Here is a 21,709-nt window from a genome sequence, read left to right on the forward strand (position 1 = left end):
ATTGTTGACATTCTTTTTTTTTTGAATCCCGCTTTGTAGCACAGTAAAATGTGAAGAAATCCAAGGGGTCTGAATAATTCTGCAAGGCACTGTAACACTGTCATACTCTAGGGTCCAGTCTCATCACATTCCAGAAATGGTGAATTGAAATGAAATAATACAAAAATCCATTATCCCGAGAGGTGAGCTGAGTCGCTGCCCGGTCCGCTCTCTCCCTGTATCCCCATGGGCTTGTTTGAGAATGCTGAACCATTCCTCTCTCTCTCTCTCACTCCCTTCCTCTCTCTCTCTCTATCTGCAGATTGAATGTCCTCCTCCAGCAGTCGATTTCTGCTGAGGAGCCCTGAAATTAAACGGGGTTGGGGGAGATAAAAATCACAAAGTGTAGCGAGTAGTGGCCACCTGTGCAATGGTGCTTTTGGCCTGTAGGTGTTCCTCCTCTCAACAACAGAATGCATAGCCTTTATTTAGCCAATTTGCATGTATGAGCCCTATTACAGTATATATTAGCACTACTACTGTATGCTCACAACGTAGCGTGAAAGCCCATATTGTATGGCTCCTGTAACATGAAGACCAAGCCGCTGATTATTATGGTACACACTGATGCTGTATTTGCATGTTGATGGCATGTTTATTGGAATTAATTATGCACTATTAATGGCAGCCATGTTAAATGGTAGTGTTTGTAGCTTGTTCAATTTCCAAATGCCTTTTTTCTCTGTTTCAACCCTACTGAGTCCGTTTAAAAAAAAATTTTTATGTGAGCTCTGTCTAGGAGAGACATCCTCTGAGAATGGGTTACTTATATAACATGTTTTTCTCTGAGTTCAACTGCGTCATTGTGGTTGCTGTCCTGTCAGATTTAGTTTTTTTGTCGTGGAAGTCTTCAAAGGCTGGTTGATTGGTTTTGATTTGACAGTTTAAAAAATGACATATACACACAGTACATACGTTTTTAAGAACACAATAAAGTCAATGACTTTGGTCCCTTAAAAAAGCCAGGGTGCTAGGGGGGGTTCAACTCCCGAGCCTTTTGATGTTGCTTTTTATTAGATTAGTTTGACTGACTCCGGCACCGTCGGTATGGTTCATTGTGTTAGCGCCCAGCTCAATGTGTTGCCGTGGTTGCATCTTGCAGACAGACCTGGCCCTGCCTGCCTGATATTTTGGAGGTATTGGTATTGAGAGAGAAACAGCCAGAACCTCCAACAGTTCAGCCCTCCGTGACTTGAATCCCAAACAGGGTTCATTACATAAATTCTTATGCTAAATTTCTGTTGCCCTTGATAGCTTTACCATTATGTACATTTACATTACATTTAAGTCATTTAGCAGACGCTCTTATCCAGAGCGACTTACAAATTGGTGCATTCACCTTATGACATCCAGTGGGACAGTAATATGTCCTGGCATGTCTGGTAGAATACTAATAGATCTACACTCCAGTTGAATTCCTGTTCATTATCTGTAAAATCTCCATTTACTCGTTAATTGCACTGGCTTTACACGCCCTCCCTCAGGATGAGAGAAGTGTTTACTGTGAAAGAGAGACTATGAACACAGTTTTGTCTTGCTGTTTTGTTTTGTTCTGTTTGGCTTGGTTTTGTATTCATCTGTGGTTTTGTTAAACTGTCTGTGTGGGATAAACCCCTCTGAGTGGCATGTTGTGGCCAATTTACACACCGGAGCAGGAAGGAAAGAAAAGACTATCACCATAAGTGCTATTTAAAATGATGATAGGCAAACATCTGGATAAAATAAATAAACAAAAAGACAGAAAGGCTCACCTGAAAGAAGAAAAAAAACGTTGTTATTTTTGTGTCCTTATTCAAATGCAGCTTTGATGCTGGCTCTCCTCTTTGAAAATATGCAACTCGAGCGTGGATTTGATATGATATGTGTAACTAAAGCAATTAATGTATGAAGGCCTTTATATTATATGCTCATTTTGTCCTATAATCACATTGAAATAGATTTCATTTTTTTTTGTTTAAAGTCAGCGTACGCTTGTGAACTGAATGTCATTGTAAGCTAGAGTGGCATTTTTAATAACTGCTGAATAGCATGTACATTTATTTTCACTATTGACCGATTTGGATACAAAACAGAGTTCTTTGTCGTGTCAGGAGAGAGAATGTTACATTCTCTACAGTGTGTTGTGTTGTTTAAGTCAGGTGGTAATACCCACACATAATCAACTGTGATATCATCCATCTCATCTGTTGTGTGCTTGCCAAAGCCATTATACTGTCTCTGTTTTGCTTTGCAAAGCTGTCTCTGACGACGGCTATATGACTCATGCCCTGGTGGATAAAATATGATTGATTTATGGATTCATTTACCTGCTGCCTGCTATGGTGCAATTAACACGCATCTAGTTGAGAGGATATTCTCTCCACTAACACGGTGTGATGTGATGGCCGTGGCCAGCCGCCTGCGTGCCTGTCACCAAGGAACAGGTCATTAATCAGGCAGCGTCAGAGGGCAGGCCAAAGTAAGGGGCAGGGCGCTAACCTCAGCCATGTTTTCATTAGTGCACGTACACAGCCGCCAGGAGGGGCTGCTTGGGGGTGGGTTCACTCCTCTCCAAGTGTAACACCTTCTCAGGTCGCCGCGGTGACACCTCTTTCCACTGTCTTCATCCCTTTGATTATATACTGAGGAGGAGGTGCAGAGGATGATACTCTGATGAACCATAATGGCCAGCTGGCTGAAGGCATATTTAACACAACCATTTGTGATTGCCGATAGACAGTACAGTATATGCAATATACTATGTTGGGACAAACCATTCCTCGAGGTGTTTATTTCACTCCACACGAGGTCGTTCGAGTGAATTGAATGAGGATTATTAGGTCGCGTGTTGCAGACCCTGGGATTAGTTGATGTCATCAGCCAGCCATCGTTTGATATTGACTGGTAATAGGGTAGACCGGCAAGTCAGCCCACTTTTACCATCGCTATTCCAGGGTGAGGAATGCCGACGCACCATCATCACGGCTATGAAAATCGGCCTGTTGCCTTGAGCAGGTTTCACATTTGACCTTGCCTGCACGTGAAGCCCAAATGTAAAGACTGACGGAGACGCATCGAGGTAAGGCCTTGAGTTATGTGCGCACAGCCTCCTACAGCTTGTTTGTGCGTCCGACCTGTTTTCTCTCTCTCTCTCTCTCTCTCTCTCTCTCTCTCTCTCTCTCTCTCTCTCTCTCTCTTATATCTAAGTCATTCTGTTCCTTTCTCGCCCCATGAAATGATTATTTCTGAGCTGACGCTCTCATTTGGACACAGACCACCAAACCGGTGAATTGAGAATTGACGTGAGGATTGACGGTCAATCCACTTGTTACTCTCTCTGCTGCTTCCCCCTACCTACTTCATATAAGAGTTCCTTCCCTCTACAGCACATATAGTCGATTTAACAGACATCTCTGACAGATTTCCTACTTATTTCTAACTGTAATTCCCAGACCTTTTGTTACAAGTCATCCTTGGTGTTCTCCAGCGATTCTTCGGGTTGGTTGAGAGATGGGCAGTGGAGAGCCTGTTAGTGTTGATCTCAGTGTTCTACTGCTAGGATTGATCAGACACCAGCTCAGGAGTTGAGATGCGTAATTGGTAGATGTGCACCATTGATCTAGTCACTGCTTCTCCAATTGAGGAGAGGAGAAGGAACTGTCCTCTTGTTGTGTGTGAGTGAATAGAAGGGAAATTTCATTTTTTAAGGCGAGAGAGGAGGACACCATGAGGTTTGATGCTGGGGGGTTTTGGACTTCCTTCCCCGTCCGGGCTGGAGCTGTGGAACGAGATCTGAGAGGAGAATGTTTTTGGGTTCAGTGTGGGGCAGCAGCTTGTGAGAGCTTCCGACCAGCATCAAAGCGGCACGGTCAACTGTCTTCCACTTTCATCCCCATCCCATCTGCCTCCTCGTAGACCTCCCCGCAGGGTCTGCCGCCCACCTGGCACAGGCCAGCATTGCACTGGGGTCTGCCTGTAGCCAAGCTGGGCACCGGACGCAAAGGAGGTGCTAGGGGAGAGACACTGTCGAAGCAGACTAACTTAGCTACAGTATTTACAATCTTCACATTGGGTAGAAATTAGACTGCTGATGACGAAGAAGCAGTTGATTTTTATTCTTAGCCTAAGCGCTAACGATGATAATGAGCATAATAATCAAATGCCGGTCTACGAGTCTGGAAGGCGATAATCTGTATATTCTGTATGCTTTTAGCTGTATAATTCAGAGTCCTTAGACCGCTTTGAGGAGCGTGAATAAGAAAATCAATGCATGTAAATGACCAGTGAATAATTGCTGGTAGAATATAGAGGGGCACTTCATTGCTCCAGATGTCTCATTATATTCTGAAAGCTACTGTTCACTCCAACACAATTTGCACATTCTATTGGTAATAGAGACCATGTAGCAGCTGACTCTAACTCTCCGTGTCCGCCTCTTGTCTCTCTCTCTCCTTTTCTCTCCTTCGCTGTAGGCACTTCCTGTTTAAAACCCCGTCCGGGACCACTCCCCTGTTCAGCAGCTCGTCTCCAGGGTACCCCCTGACGTCTGGGACCGTCTACTCCCCCCCACCGCGGCTGCTACCCAGAAACGCCTTCTCCAGGAGCTCCTTCAAGCTGAATAAACCCTCCAAGTACTGCAGCTGGAAATGTGCTGCCGTGTCGGCCATCGCTGCTGCCGTCCTGCTGGCCGTGCTGCTCTCCTACTTCATAGGTAGGCTACAGTACAATACAGTACAATACAGTACAGTACAATACAGTACAGTACAATACAGTACAGTACAATACAGTACAGTACAGTACAATACAGTACAATACAATACAATACAGTACAATACAGTACAATACAGTACAGTACAATACAGTACAGTACAGTACAATACAGTACAGTACAATACAGTACAGTACAATACAGTACAATACAATACAATACAGTACAGTACAATACAGTACAGTACAGTACAGTACAATACAGTACAGTACAATACAGTACAATACAGTACAGTACAATACAGTACAATACAGTACAATACAGTACAATACAATACAATACAGTACAATACAATACAATACAATACAATACAGTACTGTACTGCCCCCTTGTTATATTGATATGCCATCTGCTGTCAGATTGGCTTGGCTCATTTAACCTGTTTGGGAATGAACTGGAAAATATTCCAACTGAAAATCTTCTTGTCAAGGGCATGGTTGGATGAAATACCATAGGCCTATCGCACTAATGGTATTAAAATTCACCGACACTTGACATGGAAAAGCAATTTCTAGAACCTTGCTTATATATCATAATTAGCTTGACATTTGACATGCAATGAATCCATGTGTGCCTGTTAGCATATTATGTTGGTTATCATAAAATGGAATGTGTATTCATGCTCATGACAAATGCATGACTGAGGATGAAGCACATAGAAAGAAAACGCCGTGTGAACACTTAGCCTACTCTAGCCGTACTCCATGGTCGGTTTCATCCCACAATATTTACTATTAGCATTTTGTTTTGTGAGGTAACGATTTATAGTCAGCATTGAGGTCTCTCCGGCAGTGTTCAGATCTGACATGGTGATTGTGAGTCATCGCAGCACTGCGGGGTGCAGTGAGCTGTGCTGTTAGCTGTGCTGTGCTGTCCACACACAAGGCTGAGAGAGGGAGCCTGCCGCTCCCCAAGCCGTGCTCCTCAGAGGACTGTGGACACAGTCGATACTGAGGCGTAAGAGCGCTCGAGTGAGAGGGGGAGCAGAGCCCACTGCAGGAGGGGTGGAAAATGAGAGTAAACACATCAAAGGGCTTTGATGAGCCGATCAAGAGCCTCACTGTGGTCACATAATAACAGCTAAGGCCAATCACTTGGGGGGGGGGGGGGGGGTGTATTGTGAGTTGCCTGAATGTGTTGTATTACGGGCTCTATGTGGGGTAGAAACCGATACATTAGTAGTGGTGGCCAAGCCTATGCGGTATTGTGGTTTTAAGTCAACTTCACCCGGCTTTCAGGGCTTCACTGTTTGGAATTGCAATGTTTGTGGATATATTTATTCACTGTGAGATTGCGTTGACACGCTTGTCCTATTCAAATCTGGAGAGACACACACAGAGAGGGAGAAAAAAAGAGCGAGTGGGAGAGAGAGAGCTGGCTCATTGTCTCTGGGCAGCCATGGGTGGAAGCTGGCTGTGTGTGTGCACTGGTGTGTGATGCGTGGTGAAACTCCCCCATTACCTGTGGGATTATGTTTCGCATGGCGTGGCACTCAGGCACACCGAGGGAGGGAGGCAAGGCCACAGCTCAGCAAGCAGAGCGCCCTGTACCCCAGCGCCAGGATGGGGGTCGAGGCTTTATGGGCTGAGCGGTTCCGATCCAGCACCCTCGGGCCAGGCCAATACTCAGCGGTCCCCGGGACTTCTGAGCAGAACCGAACCCTGTGCGTGCATGCAAACTGCATAAATAAATGTGACTGTGGCTTTTTTAAATTTTTACAAGCGATCAAACCTGGACGGCTACAGCTGAGCTCTCCACCACAGACACAGCCATAGCCCAGACTCTGCCTACGTTCCAGGGAGATCTGCACTAATGCATCTGGAAACGTAGCAGTCAGACAAATATGAGCTATTTCTGTTTCCCTCTTTCATAAGTGTCAAAATAAAGATGCTGTCTATCCTTTTCTTGAACTCCAGAATTAGTGTCTGAAGAGAACTTCTCTCAGAGACTCAAGACAAAGAATATGCTCCGAAAGAGTTGAACGCTAGACTCCTTTTTGAGTCTGCATAGCATGCCTCTTAACCCAATACACTCGTGGGATAGGGATAAATTGAAATGTTTCTTACAGAAGAAGTATGGAAAGCATGTATGCATAACCATGGTAACAATCAAAAGGGAACAGATTGGAGATGATGTGAAAATGATTAAATGTGAGGACAAAATGTGAAGACAAAACAGTTAATCTGACACAAGACTTAATCCAAACATTATATTATTGATTTGATGTATATTTTACATTTACTGTACTATTTGCCACATTTGTTGATAACTAAATCTGTAAATACTCTGGATAAATTCAGTAACATGACTAGATTATTCCTGGAAAATGTGGGGTAGGTGCAACATAAGACAAAAATGACACGGCTTTGAGTGAGAGGTTTAACTTGTATCTACAAGTGGCCACACACAGCTCCTACGTAATTTGAATGCACTTTTATGTCTCAAAGAAGAGTCTTCAACTATAAGGTGCTATTTTGAGCTCTCCTAGCTGAGGAACTAGAGCAAGTAGACTTGTAGTTGTTTTCTTTGGAACACAGCCCTGCATCCGTGTCCATTAGTGTTGTTGTTTACACATTCCAAAAACAGTCCATTATAAATCGCAATCTGGTCAGATGGGCATTATTTGAAAGTGTGTTCTATTGGCAACATGGCGAGCTAGCTAAATTACTCAATAGGATCTTACAGTGTTAGGCTTTCACAAAGCAGTTCAGAGAATCAGGTCCTCATTTTGGTGTATTCAGATGCGTGTTCCCCGCCAAATGTCTTTCGAACTGTACATAGCATGGTGATCATAGACGTTGACACTACTGTATATGACATGCGTTTTATGATATGGAAATGTGAACTGCACATTTGGACTAACGGGTGTTTGTCCAATGTCTCGTCTTGTCAAAAGACATCGATTTCCCCAATTAGCATTGGGGATCGGGGCGACGTCTTGTCACGCCCGGTGTTCAAGTTCAGAACAGCTGTCAGTCAAAACCAATACTGCACAGTGAAGATGAGTCCTGGAGCTCTGACGTCATGAGTAGCGTGTTATTGCACAGCCACTGCGTGTCCAAATCTGCTATTTTGAAACAGTGTACACGTGTGAAGAGCTACTGGGCCAATCACAGGGACGTTGTTACATCATGAAAGACACCCACCAGTTGTCCTTGTATCTCTCCGCTCGTCCATTCCTCTAAGGACACTCGTTTGCCACAAAGGTCTTTTTATATTCCTTGTGGTTTGTTGTGAAACGCACTCGCTCACAGACCTACCGCATCCAAGGGGCTGAGAGGTTTACTGTTGCTAGGACACAGGTGAGGTGAGCAGGCCTGATGCAAGCCGAGCAGGTCTAGCATCATCATGCTAGGTGGGGAATGGCGATGGAGAGCCCTGCTCCTGCGTTTCTCTCTCGCCCCCCCCCTTAAAGGACAGCAGGTCTAATTTACACTAATTGGTGAATGATGATGAAAGGGAGAGATAAATGACAAGTATGTCTAGGCTTAGCTATCCACCTCCCAAACCCCCTTTTGATATTGGTTCTACTTTTATCCCCTTAGTTATGGTGCATTCAGAAAGTATTCAGACCCCTTTTTCCACATTTTTATTTACGTTAGAGCCTTATTCTATTTTTTTTAAATCACTCATCAATCTACACACTACCCAATAATGACAAAACAAAAACGTTTTATTTTTATTTTGTGCAAATGTATCCAAAATAAAAAACGGAAATATCACATTTACATAAGTATTCAAACCCTTTACTCAGTACTTTGTTGAAGCACCTTTGGCAGCGATTACAGCCTTGAGTCTTCTTGGGTATGATGCTACGAGCTTGGTACACCTGTATTTGGGGATTTTCTCCCATTCTTCTCTGCAGATCCTCACAAGCTCTGTCAGGTTGGATGGGGAGCATTGCTGCACAGCTATTTTCAGGTCTCTCCAGAGTTGTTTGATCGGGTTCAAGTCCAGGCTCTGGCTGGACCACTCAAAGACATTCAGAGAATTGTCCCCAAGCTACTCCTGCGTTGTCTTGGCTGGGTGCTTAGGGTGGTTGTCCTGTTGGAAGGTGAACCTTTGCGCCAGTCTGAGGGCATGATCCTCTGGAGAAGGTTTTCATCAAGGATCTCTCTGTATGTTGCTTCGTTCATCTTTTCCTCGATCCTGACTAGTCTCACAGTCCCTGCCACTGAAAACATCCTCACAGCATGATGCTGCCACCACCATGCTTCACCGTAGGGATGGTATTGGCCAGGTGATGAGCGGTGCCTGGTTTCCTCCAGACGTGACGCTTGGCATGGTCAGGTGCCTTTTGGCAAACTCCAAGTGGGCTGTCAAGTGCCTTTTACTGAGGAGTGGCTTCCGTCTGGCCACTCTACCATAAAGGCCTATTTTTTGCTCTAACATGCATTGTCAACTGTGAAACCTTAAATAGACAGGTGTATACCTTTTCCAAATCATGTCCAATCAAATTAATTTATCACAGGTGGAGTTCATTCAAGTTGTAGAAACATCTCAAGGATGATCAATGGAAGCAGGATGCACCTGAGCTGAATTTCTTAGTTTCTGAATACTTTTGTAAATAAGTTATTTCAGTTTGTATTTTTAATACATTTGCAAAAATGTCTAAACTTGTTTTCACTTTATTATGTGGTATTGTGTGTAGGTTAATGAGGGAAAACATACATGTAATCGATTTTAGGATAAGGCTGTAGCGTAACAAAATGTGGGAAAATTGAAGGGGTCTGAACTTTCCGAGTGCACTGCATGTTACCTGAACTGATGCTGGAGCTGCTGCTCTGGCTATAAACAGGGGCTTTCATTAGGCATGATATGAAACCAAAAAAGATGGGTCATTGACACTGAAATCAACCTAATGACTCATAAAACAGGATTAGAATGGGCATACAGTGGGGCCAAAAAGTATTTAGTCAGCCACCAATTGTGCAAGTTCTCCCACTTAAAAATATGAGAGGCCTGTAATTTTCATCATAGGTGCACTTCAACTATGACAGACAAAATGAGGGGGAAAAAATCCAGAAAATCACATTGTAGGGTTTTTAATGAATTTATTTGCAAATTATGCTGGAAAATAAGTATTTGGTCAATAACAAAAGTTTATCTCAATACTTTGTTATATACCCTTTGTTGGCAATGACAGAGGTCAAACGTTTTCTGTAAGTCTTCACAAGGTTTTCACACACTGTTGCTGGTATTTTGGCCCATTCCTCCATGCAGATCTCCTCTAGAGCAGTGATGTTTTGGGGCTGTTTCTGGGTAACACGGACTTTCAACTCCCTCCAAAGATGTTCTATGGGGTTGAGATCTGGAGACTGGCTAGGCCACTCCAGGACCTTGAAATGCTTCTTACGAAGCCACTCCTTCGATGCCCGGGCAGTGTGTTTGGGATCATTGTCATGCTGAAAGACCCATCCACGTTTCATCTTCAATGCCCTTGCTGATGGAAGGAGGTTTTCACTCAAAATCTCACGATACATGGCCCCATTCATTTTTTTCCTTTACACAGATCAGTCGTCCTGGTCCCTTTACAGAAAAACAGCCCCAAAGCATGATGTTTCCACCGCCATGCTTCACAGTAGGTATGGTGTTCTTTGGATGCAACTCCGCATTCTTTGTCCTCCAAACACGACGAGTTGAGTTTTTACCAAAAAGTTATATTTTGGTTTCATCTGACCATATGACATTCTCCCAATCTTCTTCTGGATCATCCAAATCCTCTCTAGCAAACTTCAGATGGGCCTGAACATGTACTGGCTTAAGCAGGGGGACACGTCTGGCACTGCAGGATTTGAGTCCCTGGCGGCGTAGTGTGTTACTGATAGTAGGCTTTGTTACTTTGGTCCCAGCTCTCTGCAGGTCATTTACTAGGTCCCCCCCGTGTGGTTCTGGGATCTTTTGCTCACCGTTCTTGTGATCATTTTGACCCCACGGGGTGAGATCTTGCGTGGAGCCCCAGATCGAGGGAGATTATCAGTGGTCTTGTATGTCTTCCATTTCCTAATAATTGCTCGCACAGTTGATTTCTTCAAACCAAGCTGCTTACCTATTGCAGATTCATTCTTCCCAGCCTGGTGCAGGTCTACAATTTTGTTTGTGGTGTCCTTTGACAGCTCTTTGGTCTTGGCCATAGTGGAGTTTGGAGTGTGACTGTTTGAGGTTGTGGACAGGTGTCTTTTATACTGATAACAAGTTCAAACAGGTGCCATTAATACAGGTAACGAGTGGAGGACAGAGGAGCCTCTTAAAGAAGAAGTTACAGGTCTGTGAGAGCCAGAAATGTTGCTTGTTTGTAGGTGACCAAATACTTATTTTCCACCATGATTTGCAAATAAATTCATTAAAAATCCTACAATGTGATTTTCTGGATATTTTTCTTCTCATTTTGTCTGTCATAGTTGAAGTGTACCTATGATGAAAATTACAGGCCTCTCTCATCTTTTTAAGTGGGAGAACTTGCACAATTGGTGGCTGACTAAATACCCCCCCCCACTGTATTTAGAATAACACACCACCTGACAGGCACAGGCACACACAGACACATATTCACTCATATTATTCCCCTTCTCCCTTCGGTATCAGTGATGGAGCAGGGTTGGCGGTTGTCACTTTTATGTGTGGGTTCTGATTGTAGTCATCTGTCCATCATTAGTGACAGGCCGTGTGGTAAAACATGTGAGACAGGTGGTAGACGTCCTCAGCCCTGCGTGGCTCTCCTCTCTCCGGGTGAAACCAGTGCTCCATCAATACGCCTAGTCTGTCACAGTTTTTTTATTTTTTAAATATCTGCCTCATCAGACTGACTCTGCCCTGGAAAACACGACCCCCAATGTTCCCAAGCCTTTGGAGACTTTGACCTTCATGCTGGCAAAACTTAATGTGCAGAATGAATCCGGTGTACACTGGAGAGAGCCTAACCTGAAATTCCTTCCCTTCCTACTTTGGAGATGAGGCTTTGAGTGAAACGTATCCTCATGCCGCATGTCATGGATGTGTTAGATATTCTATACAATGCACGCGCTTTAAACTGGAGAAAAAACTATCCACAACCCTGAGTCCTCGTCTCTTCATTCTACTCTAAATTCTGCTTCTGGCATACAGAAATGACAATCAAAATTCAACTTTATTTCCATTCCACTCAATTTAGTATTTTTACCTCTCGCTATAAACAAATGCCAGCCTGCATAGTAATAGTAAATTCAGGTCTATTTCGGATTCAAAGCAGCAGAGAGCAGAGCACCTTGGCAATATTGCTGGAATGGCCAGCCACCATTGGTGAACTTGGCCGGGTACGGTTAGACGCATATAGTTTGAGCTGTACAAGAGCTGCAGCTGTAGAGAGGGAGGCTGAGCATGTGGCCTGACTCCAGATAAAATAATAATAATAATAATAATCAATAATTGATTGGATTTATATAGCGCTTTTCTACCAACTGAGGAACTCAAGGCGTTTTCTATAGTAGGGGGAAACTCACCTCATCCACCATCAATGTGTACTGTAGCACCCACCTGGGTGATGCACAGCAACCATTTTTGTGCCATTTTCACCACACATCAGCTATCGGGTGAGTGATGTATGCCAATTAGGAATGAGGGGGATAAGTAGGTGGCCATGATGGAATGGGGCCAGGTTGGACATTTTGACATGACACCGGGGTTAACACCCCTACTCTTACGCTAAGTGTCATGGGACTTTTAATAACCATAGAGAGTCAGGATACCTGTTTTAACATTCCCTCCACAAGAAGGCACCCTACGCAGGGCAATGTCCCCTTCATTGCCCTGAAATGGGGATCTCCTTAGACCAGAGGGATAAGTGCCCCCTACTGGCCCTCCAAAACCACTGTAATCCTGTCCTAGGTTTCTTCCGAGATACCTGCCTTTCTATGGAGTTTTTCCTAGCCACCGTGCTTCTACATCTGCATTGCTGTATACATTTTGATTGATTTGACTTCCAGCAGCATCTGATCCCCCATCCAGGGACCGACAGAACCGACCCTGCTTAGCTTCAGGGGCAAGCCAGCAGTGGGGTGCAGGGTGGTGCAGGGTGGTATGCTGCTGGCATATGTGTGGATGTTCTCCCTGGCTCTCCTTCATGAGACCGATAGGGGTATATAACGCTGTCACACAAATTGTCTCCTCAGCACTTGCACATGGGCAGGATGGTGACATGGTCCATTTGGAGTCGGTGAAAGAGTAAGAGAGAGAAACTCATAACACGAAGGTTGTAATTATAGAAGAAAGAAAAGGTGTCTGGGGGACCAATGGTTGGGCTCGGGGATTTTGACAAGCGGAGTGGAATAGATTGGATCCATCTCGTCACGCTGCTCTTCACACCCACATCTCGCCCTCGCAGAGGGGGGTCGCGGGGGTTGCTGGTGGGGTGGTAATCCTTTTTAGATTCCATGGGTCTGCAGAAAGGGTGATGATCAGACAACAAAATGGCTCCGCAGCACAGTCATGTCGCATCATCTCTCAGAGGTCCCTCAGTGGTCAAGGATAGAGCAGCGGATAAGATACACACTGTGGAGGGATTGGAGAGAATGCTGCAGTGGGGATGGATAGACCCCAGAAAGGGCTGCTGTTATTGGCTTGGCTTTTCATTGTTAGGAGAGACACTGTCGATTTCTCGTAGTCACACATTTGTATTCACAACAGTGTTGCTAGAAGCTGTGAACGACAAATCAAACAGACTTCAAAGATGGAAACACGCCGGGAGATCAGTGGGAATAAAAGCTTTTTATTTCACAGTGCTCTTTTTTGTGTGTGTTTGTGTGTGGCAGAGTGTTGGTGATTTGAGTTTGTGTTGATAAGTGTGTGACTTATATGGTATGTGTGTGTGTGTATGTGTGTGTGTGTGAAAGTTGGAGCCTAACGTCTGTGTTTACACACCTATAATTTGAGTTGTCTCTCGGGGATGGGGGATGGGTGTTGGTGGTGCTGCACAGACTGCACACCTGCTTTTAACTTCCTGTAATCCTGTCCTCAGATTGCTGTGAACTGCCACTTAGTTGCATCAGTCAGAGGAGGTGTGGCACCCAGGGAGCAAGGCCCACGGCTGTTTTCATTACCGGTTCATCAGAGGCTGGTCCTGCCAGGGGACCAACCGAGCAGACCTGAGCTCTACGCTCCTCCATCACATCACATCACGGCCCAACCTCATCCCCAGCACGGCCTGCTTTCCTTTCCTCAGCCGGCCCGGCAAACTCCCTCCCCTGGCCCCTGGGTCTGCTCCACTTTGTAGTTGAACTTCAAAGCCTTTAGACTTAGCTGTGTTTGCGTTTGCAGGAGAAATCCCCTGGAGGGAGCAGCTCACATGGGGGTATTACAAGAATAAAGGCTTAATATTCGGGAATCATTTTTGTTGTTGTTGCCACACCCAGTCTCGGTCCTCAAACTGAGGACTCTTCACCTGTTAGATTCATAGAATTCACCAGACTCCCCAGACCAATGTATTACAACTTGATCTTTTTGTGGATCGTCACATTGAGTTTTGATACATAACCACTGAAGTGAGTGGTAGCCAATCATGAATAATTATACTGCATTAGTCCACCGGGGGGTATCTCTCTGTGCTGTTCCTTGATGATGGATGTGACCTGAAGTTGGAGCGTCTTGCTCCTGCAGCAGAGACGGGGAACTCACAGTGCCTTCCCGGGAGAGTTGAGGTCATCTCTCAGATTAGTACTTCTCTAGGTAATGTTATACATCACTTTGAGGAGGTGAATTATAGATAAAGATTACATAAATTGTTATGCACCATCTCATGAATTTCTCATCTAACACATTTTCTGTTAATTATTCATGTTTATTGCAGGGCCGAAAATGAGTTTGTGGAAGATTTCCCCCAGATGTGATTAAGCAGTCTTAAGTGCATTGAAGCGACAGAGAGTATTTAACACTTGCCATGCTGGTTCATTGACAGACTGATGAACCACTGATTACCTTGCTTACATTGCTTTACGCGTATATGTGTATCTTTAGAGAGGCCTGCAGAAGACCGTGTGTTGTACCGAAAGAAGCTGGAGAGGGAGGAGGAACCCGAAGGCGAGGATTTATTCATGCCTCGGCAGAACTTGGGTTCTTGTTCAGAATTAACCGAGGATGACCAACAGCTTGAGGGGCCCGCCTGTCATTTAGGTTTATTTTTACTGTCTCTTCGCCTCATTGACAAGCTTTTTATTCAATCAGCTAATGATTATCTAGGTAAACCTTGGGAGTTGTACAGGCAGCATGCCGACCGCAGTAAGCAGTGCAGTGCTGCAGCTCTCGTCTTTGAGCTAATGTATGCAAAGTGCCTGTTTCTCTGATCCTTTTTCTACACTCATCCCCATGGGCACATTTATAGTGTGCATAACTATAGCTGCACAGCCAGCCTGATTGTTGTTTCTTGTGTTTAAATGTAGGGTGACTGTGTGCACGCCGTGAGGAGATGGTTTGAAAATAGTCATGGAGAAGTGCTATTTTTAGAATGGCATCATTTGATTGTTGTTAAATGATCTAATACAATTAGCAATTGATTGTATGTGGCTCTTGGCACCATCCTGAATTGAGGAAGGTGGCGCCATTGCTGTATAGAGGTGTGTCTCGCTGCAAGACAGAGTCGATATGCAGTTTGGCTCCCCATGCATAGACCTTATCAAAAATTCCCCTTTGAACTCTGCAATGGTTTATAGCAAGGGTGCCCTCTACAGGCTGAGTAGAAAGACATGGGTTTCTTGCCAGCATCGACAGAAATGCAGTGAATTGTGTCCCATTAGACAAAGCTTTCGGAGAGAGCTTATTATTGATAACGTTCCTCGACTTCTTTGTCCCTGATCTGTGCCAGGATCAGCAGCAGCAGCAGCCCAATGTCTGGATAGCAAAGTGTATCTGGGACAGAGGCCTAGTGACTGCTGTGGGAGAAAAGAAAGGCTGCAGAGAGAGATGAATGAAGGAGACGTGGAGATGGAAGTAGATTGAAGGAGAGAGATTGTGGCAGATAAGCAGATAGAGGAGAGAAGAGCGAGAGTAAATGGAGATAGTGAAGAAAGGCTGCTCCCATCTCTGTGACGATAGAGAGGTTGACAGTGGAGTGGCACAGGAGCATAGCCTGCCTGCCCACAAGTCAAGCTGAACAGCTCAGACAGGAGCTATACTGAGGGGCCCATCCTGCTCCATTCATTCTCCTCAGCCTACTGTCTGCCTCAGCCCTGAGGGGGGGAGGGGGTAGCTGGGATAGTAGGGCACAGATGAAGGTGAGTCATTAACACTGATACTGCATACGTCTGCATCTTCGCGCGTGTGTGTGCATGCGTGTATATGTTTGCGTGCGTATGCTTGTTTGCATACTGCTGTGCCTGTACATTCCAATGTCAGTGTGTGTGCTGGTGTGCATCCATGTGGACTAGGGTAAGAGGGACTGGGTAGAATGTTAAGACCCCCTCAGCCTCTCCCCACGTAGCCGTTTGTAGAGTAGATTTCATTTCTACCCCTGTCATGAACAGCCATTGGACCACTCTGCATGTTGTCATGTAGATGACCTTAGGACCTCTGACTGACAAAACTACTGTTCCTTATATTATCATAGAGAGCGGCAGGTAGCCTAGTGGTTAGAGCATTGGGCCAATAACAGACAAGTTGCTGGCTCGAATCCCCGAGCTGACAAGGTAAAAATCTGTCGTTCTGGCCCTGAACGAGGCAGATAAGCCACTGTTCCCCGGTAGGCGGTCATTGTAAATAAGAATTTGTTCTTAACTGACTTGCCTCGTTAAATAAAGGTACAATTAAAACAATTATAAAATAAGAGTGTTGATCTGTCTTGTTATAGTGAGGTTGACGTGTGCTTCAAGCAGATGCCATCCCTGTCCCAATCTAATAGCTACATTTTTGTGAATTTTGATATACCTGAATGTTCTATGTTCTCTGGGTTTCGCTCTGTGCAAAAGGTCATTGGCAGCAGTAATTGGAGTTCTGGGGAGTAGATGAAAAACTGCTGAGATATTAATCCAAGGTCTTTTCCTAGCGATGGAATGTACGAGCTGATTAACTCAAGAAGAAGAGTTATCTTTGTCACTAAATTCAAAGCATTTTATTTATATTTTTGTTTTATTATTATTCAGATTCAGCCTATTTGTCTTTTTTTAATCAAGATTTAGGATGTCCCAGCATTTAATCCAATATACAGGAAGGTATGAGACAAAGCCAACTCTATCATGGCTGTTTAAAGAGTTTTCTCTTGAGTATTGGGATGAAGTGATTTACCTAAAGGCCATTGTGATTAAGTAGTGAAGTGAGAGGCTTATTAAACTGTTCTCCTGGGCTGTAGGCTTCCAGTCCACCTGTGTGGGCAAGCTGCCTGGCCATTGTGTCCAGCCCAACCCAGCACAGCTCAACAGCCCAGCTCTGTGTATTAGTGGTATATACACTACAATATTCACACTATGGTATTGTGCTCTCTATCGCTTTCTCTCTCTTTCTCTCTCTGTGTCTCGATCAGTTCTGAATCTGCTGGGGCTCAACTGGCAGCTGAAACCGGCCGATGGTCACCTGATCAACAACGGACTGAGCACTGGCCTGCCGGGCAGGAGCGACGTGGCAACAGTGCCCTCCGGAGGCAGAGGTAAGAACAGCCAGAGTCCACACAGCTACCGCCCCTGGCCATGGTGCTGAAACCCTCCACTACACTACACTGAGGCAGCATGGATAACTGGAGACTGTACTGGGGGTTCTAACAGCTAGTGAGGCTCTGGCTGTTCTGGTAGCTCTGGGCTAGAGGTCTGGTAGCTCTGGGCTAGATTTGTTTATGAATGGAGGGAAGGATGTAGTGGAAATCGACAACCTGCTAATGTGCAAGAACGAAGAACAAGAAGTCCCTGGCTTTCATTTGTTAATGAACAAATTATAACGAGTTCTCCCTTTTCTGCTGTCTGGAGTGTTTGAATTATAGTGAAGCTTACCCCGTCTGGTGCAAAACTCCTAATAGAATACTAATCACATCAACAGAGCTTACACAGGTTCTATTAAAGGAGCGTTGCCAATTGCATTAGAACTCAGGTTATTTACCTTGCGCTTTGAAGTTTCCTGTCGGAGCGCAATCAAAGGATGGCACAAGGCTGACCATCCGTCCGCCATAGTGCATGTAATGCCTCATTTCCCTTGTGAATTAGTAACACATTAGAAAGGAAGCCTTCAGCCCTCAGATAAATATTTAGTAATTCCTCACACATACCAATGCACATTTGTTTGATTGCTGTTAAAACACCATATCACTCCCTTCGGTCTGTAGAATTTGCTGGCCGCGTCAGAGGCATGTCTTAATTTAGGAGGACTGTAACGACACATTCCATCTAATCCAACTAGAGGAGGCGTAGTGTGGGCGGAAGGAGCTGTGAAATCGCTCTCGGAGACTCGAGCTGTGAACTCGTCCTCTGAAGTGTTTTTCCAACAGCGTGACGTTGGCTTTGATGGAGGGCCTCTGGAGTGGCTCTGAGGAGCCGCCAAGCATGGGCTGTCTGATGAGCTGACACACCCGCACACACACACACACACACACACACACACACACACACACATGAACGCACACACACACACACACACACTGCATGTCTGGGCCAAGCTAGTTTGTTTAAGCCAGACGCTGAAATTGAGCGTTTGAATTTGCTGGGCTTCATGTAATTAGAGAAGGTTGTGGAAAGGACAAGATATGAGTGAGAGCACATCTGTCATCTGTTGGGAATGGCATCAAACGGCTCTCTACTGAGAGATGCGTTGGGTTCTCCGGGGTTTGGCAGGACTGGGAATAGTTTTTCATAAGACTGTGTTGTGAGGCAGACCTCCAGACTAAACGGTTGATGCCTCCCTAACCTCCAGGGCTTGGATCCTGGTGTCTAGATGAGTTGAGGTCACTCTGCAGTAAAGACATAGAGAGGGAGCTGTGAGACTGTGCTGGAGGCGAGCCAGAGCATTGTGGTTAGTGTGACTCTCTCGCTGTGTGTCTGTGATCCTCACTGTCAGGAGGACATTTGCAGATCTGCCTGATGTGTTCAGGAGGAATAACACCCCTGCTTTAATACTGTGGGAGGAACAGATCGCTACCTAGGACCTCATCTCTTTCTCTCTGTATCTCCCTTCACTCTCTCTCTCTCTCTCTCTCTCTCTCTCTCTCTCTCTCTCTCTCTCTCTCTCTCTCTCTCTCTCTCTCTCTCTCTCTCTCTCTCTCTCTCTCTCTCTCTCTCTCTCTCTCTCTCTCTCTCTCTCTCTCTCTCTCTCTCTCTCTCTCTCTCTCTCTCTCTCTCTCTCTCTCTCTCTCTCTCTCTCTCTCTCTCTCTCTCTCATCCAATATTAATACAGCCAGAGGTTTCTCAGCTAGGAAAATAAACTATTTGGGGTTAACTGCTCAAAACCAGAGAGGGATAGCAACCTTTGCATTTATAGTTAATACTAGGAACTTCCTGTTCCTGCATCAATTTCTCAAGCGTTTTTTGTTTTTAAGGGGAGATGCAGTATGTTGCACCACAGATGATGGTGGACTACGATGATTTAGCAAAGTCCTCACTATTGTCGACCCCCTCAGTCCCATGAGAGCTGCATGATAAACAGGTCTGGGAGTACGGTAATCCCCCTCGGAGGGAGGAGGAGAATGGTAGCAGACCTTTAGTTCCTCACCAGTCCCCATAGGGAAAAGGAGCTACAGGAACTGTGTGATGCCGCATCCTACAGCACAACAATGTAAACATGTAGTGTACATCCCCTCCCAAAACCCTTTTACAGTGTGAGACGATTAATAGTGTTGTAAAATGCACACCTTAGTAAAACAGCATCTGTATGTTGTTTTTTTCCCCCGCAATGAAACGCAAATATTTGCATTGCCTCTCCATGAGCTGGAGACATTGACTTTCCTCTGGGTTTTATCACAGCAGAGGGGTTATTTCGACAGAGATCTGAGGTAAACTCACAGGGGCCTTTACCTTGGATTTGGTATGTCTAGCCTACTCTTTCTCTCTTCTCTCTTTCACTCACACCCTCTCTTTCTCTCTCTCTCTCTCCCATCCCCATTCCCTCCTCTGTCTCTCTTTCAGGACCATGGGTGTACAGGAACAGTAGTATAAGTACAGGTGAGCTGGAGGTAGGTCGGCGGGTGAGCCAGGACATCCCCCCAGGAGTTTTTTGGCGCTCCTTACTACACCTCCGCCAGCCCCTGTTCCTCAAGTTCAACATCTCCCTGGGCAAAGATGCACTCTTTGGGGTGTACATCCGCAAGGGTCTGCCCCCCTCCCATGCACAGGTACCCAGCAATGGCCGTCTATATTGTTTTAGACCTAGATAGGTCATGTTTTAGACCTGGATATAGCTATCATAGAATTATATTACATATGTCACAGATATGTTATAGCCCTTGACATTAATTCCACCTGAATTTAATAAACCGGCTTTATTAAGCAGAATTGACTACTTCCTGCCGTGCCCCTTCCTTCCTGACTAACCCTGTTCTCTCTGTTCAGTATGACTACATGGAGCGTCTGGACGGGAAGGAGAAGTGGAGTGTGGTGGAGTCTCCTCGGGAGCGCCGCAGCATCCACACGGTGGTTCTGAACGAGGCCATCTTTGTTCAATACCTGGATCCTGGCACCTGGCATCTGGCCTTCTACAACGACGGCAAGGACAAGGAGTCTGTCTCCTTCAGCACCGTGGCTCTAGGTGGGTGCTGTTATTGTGTTTCCCTGCTCTATATCTCTGTTTTCTCTTCGTAAAGGCAGGGAAACCATTTTTGGATTCTGGTAGCGAGTAACACCTCTGAGTGAGTTCTACAAATGCACCATTCCAGGTTTGCAGCCCTGTTAGCCAGTTCGGGTTAGACTGATATTAGTAGTGAACTCTGAATGTGTTGCCAAGGTTGAGTGGGAGAGATTGAGTTGTAAAAGATGTATGCCTGTGGAGTCCTCTCCGTCTGTAAGCTGCATTTAAAAAATCTATAATCAAGTCAGTCAAGAACAAATTCTTATTTACAATGACGGCCTACCAAGGAACAGTGGGTTAACTGCCTTGTTCAGGGGGAGAATGACACATTTCTACCATGTCAGCTCGGGGATTCGATCCAGCAACCTTTCGGTTACTGGCCCAACGCTCTAACCACTAAGCTACCTGTCGCCACTGTCACACAGTTCACCATCGCGTAACAGTAAACAAGAGTGCAACAGCTGAGAACAAAACAAGAAAAGAAACACATACATTTTTGCACTTGCTTTGGTTTTGAAGTTTTCATGACTGTCAGGAGCTCCCCCGAAGAAAAACACTATCTCTACAAAGCACACAGGCAGGCTCTGCTGCAGTAAAGGCATGAAACAACATCTTTTGATTTAGAGATGAGTTGAAATGATAACCGGTCTGAAGGATGATGCTACTGAAAGGAGAACAAAGGGCAACAGAACAGGGCGTGGGCTTAAACTTGACTAAAAGGGAGTGGAACGGGAGCTGAGTCGAATGGGTTGGCTTGGCTACTGGCTACATTGATATGCACAAGGTCAAAGTGGAGCTTTTGTCTTCAACAGTAGACTCTCTTAGTACATAAATACACATCTGCTCATTATTCATTTGCCTTATATGCTTCCATGAACCTCTAATCCTCCGTGGGGAGGCACACAGGACATGCAACAGTGGCAGCAACATACAGTGGTGGAGTAGCCTCTGCCACTGGCGTACTGCCGTAGGGACACTGAGTGATTGAGGCAATTATATTACAGTAATTGTACTTAACTGAGCAGTGGGGATGAGTAATGTTGTAATGGGGGAGGTTTTCACTTGTGGCAGGGGTGTGTGTGTGTGTGTGGGGGGGGGGGGGTTGTTTGAGGACATTTGGGGTGTGCTAAGAAAGAGTTTTGGTAAGCTGAATCGTTTGAATAATGTGTTGAGGCGTTTTTGAATGAACTGCTAATGGATAAT

At 45.2% G+C, this 21,709-nt stretch overlaps 1 protein-coding gene across 3 annotated transcripts in view; it reads left to right on the plus strand.

Moving 5' to 3' along the window:
* Window positions 1-21,709, plus strand: part of LOC123999479 (teneurin-2-like) — a 162,088-nt gene that overhangs the window by 115,345 nt on the left and 25,034 nt on the right. For all 3 annotated transcript variants that reach the window (XM_046305321.1, XM_046305322.1, XM_046305323.1), the window contains 4 exons: window positions 4,491-4,729; window positions 17,268-17,390; window positions 19,849-20,054; window positions 20,272-20,467. In XM_046305321.1, coding sequence (XP_046161277.1) covers window positions 4,491-4,729; window positions 17,268-17,390; window positions 19,849-20,054; window positions 20,272-20,467 — 764 coding nt within the window. The remainder of the gene's footprint in view (window positions 1-4,490; window positions 4,730-17,267; window positions 17,391-19,848; window positions 20,055-20,271; window positions 20,468-21,709) is intronic.

This window comes from Oncorhynchus gorbuscha, linkage group LG16, assembly GCF_021184085.1.
Source record: "Oncorhynchus gorbuscha isolate QuinsamMale2020 ecotype Even-year linkage group LG16, OgorEven_v1.0, whole genome shotgun sequence".
NCBI lineage: Eukaryota > Metazoa > Chordata > Actinopteri > Salmoniformes > Salmonidae > Oncorhynchus > Oncorhynchus gorbuscha.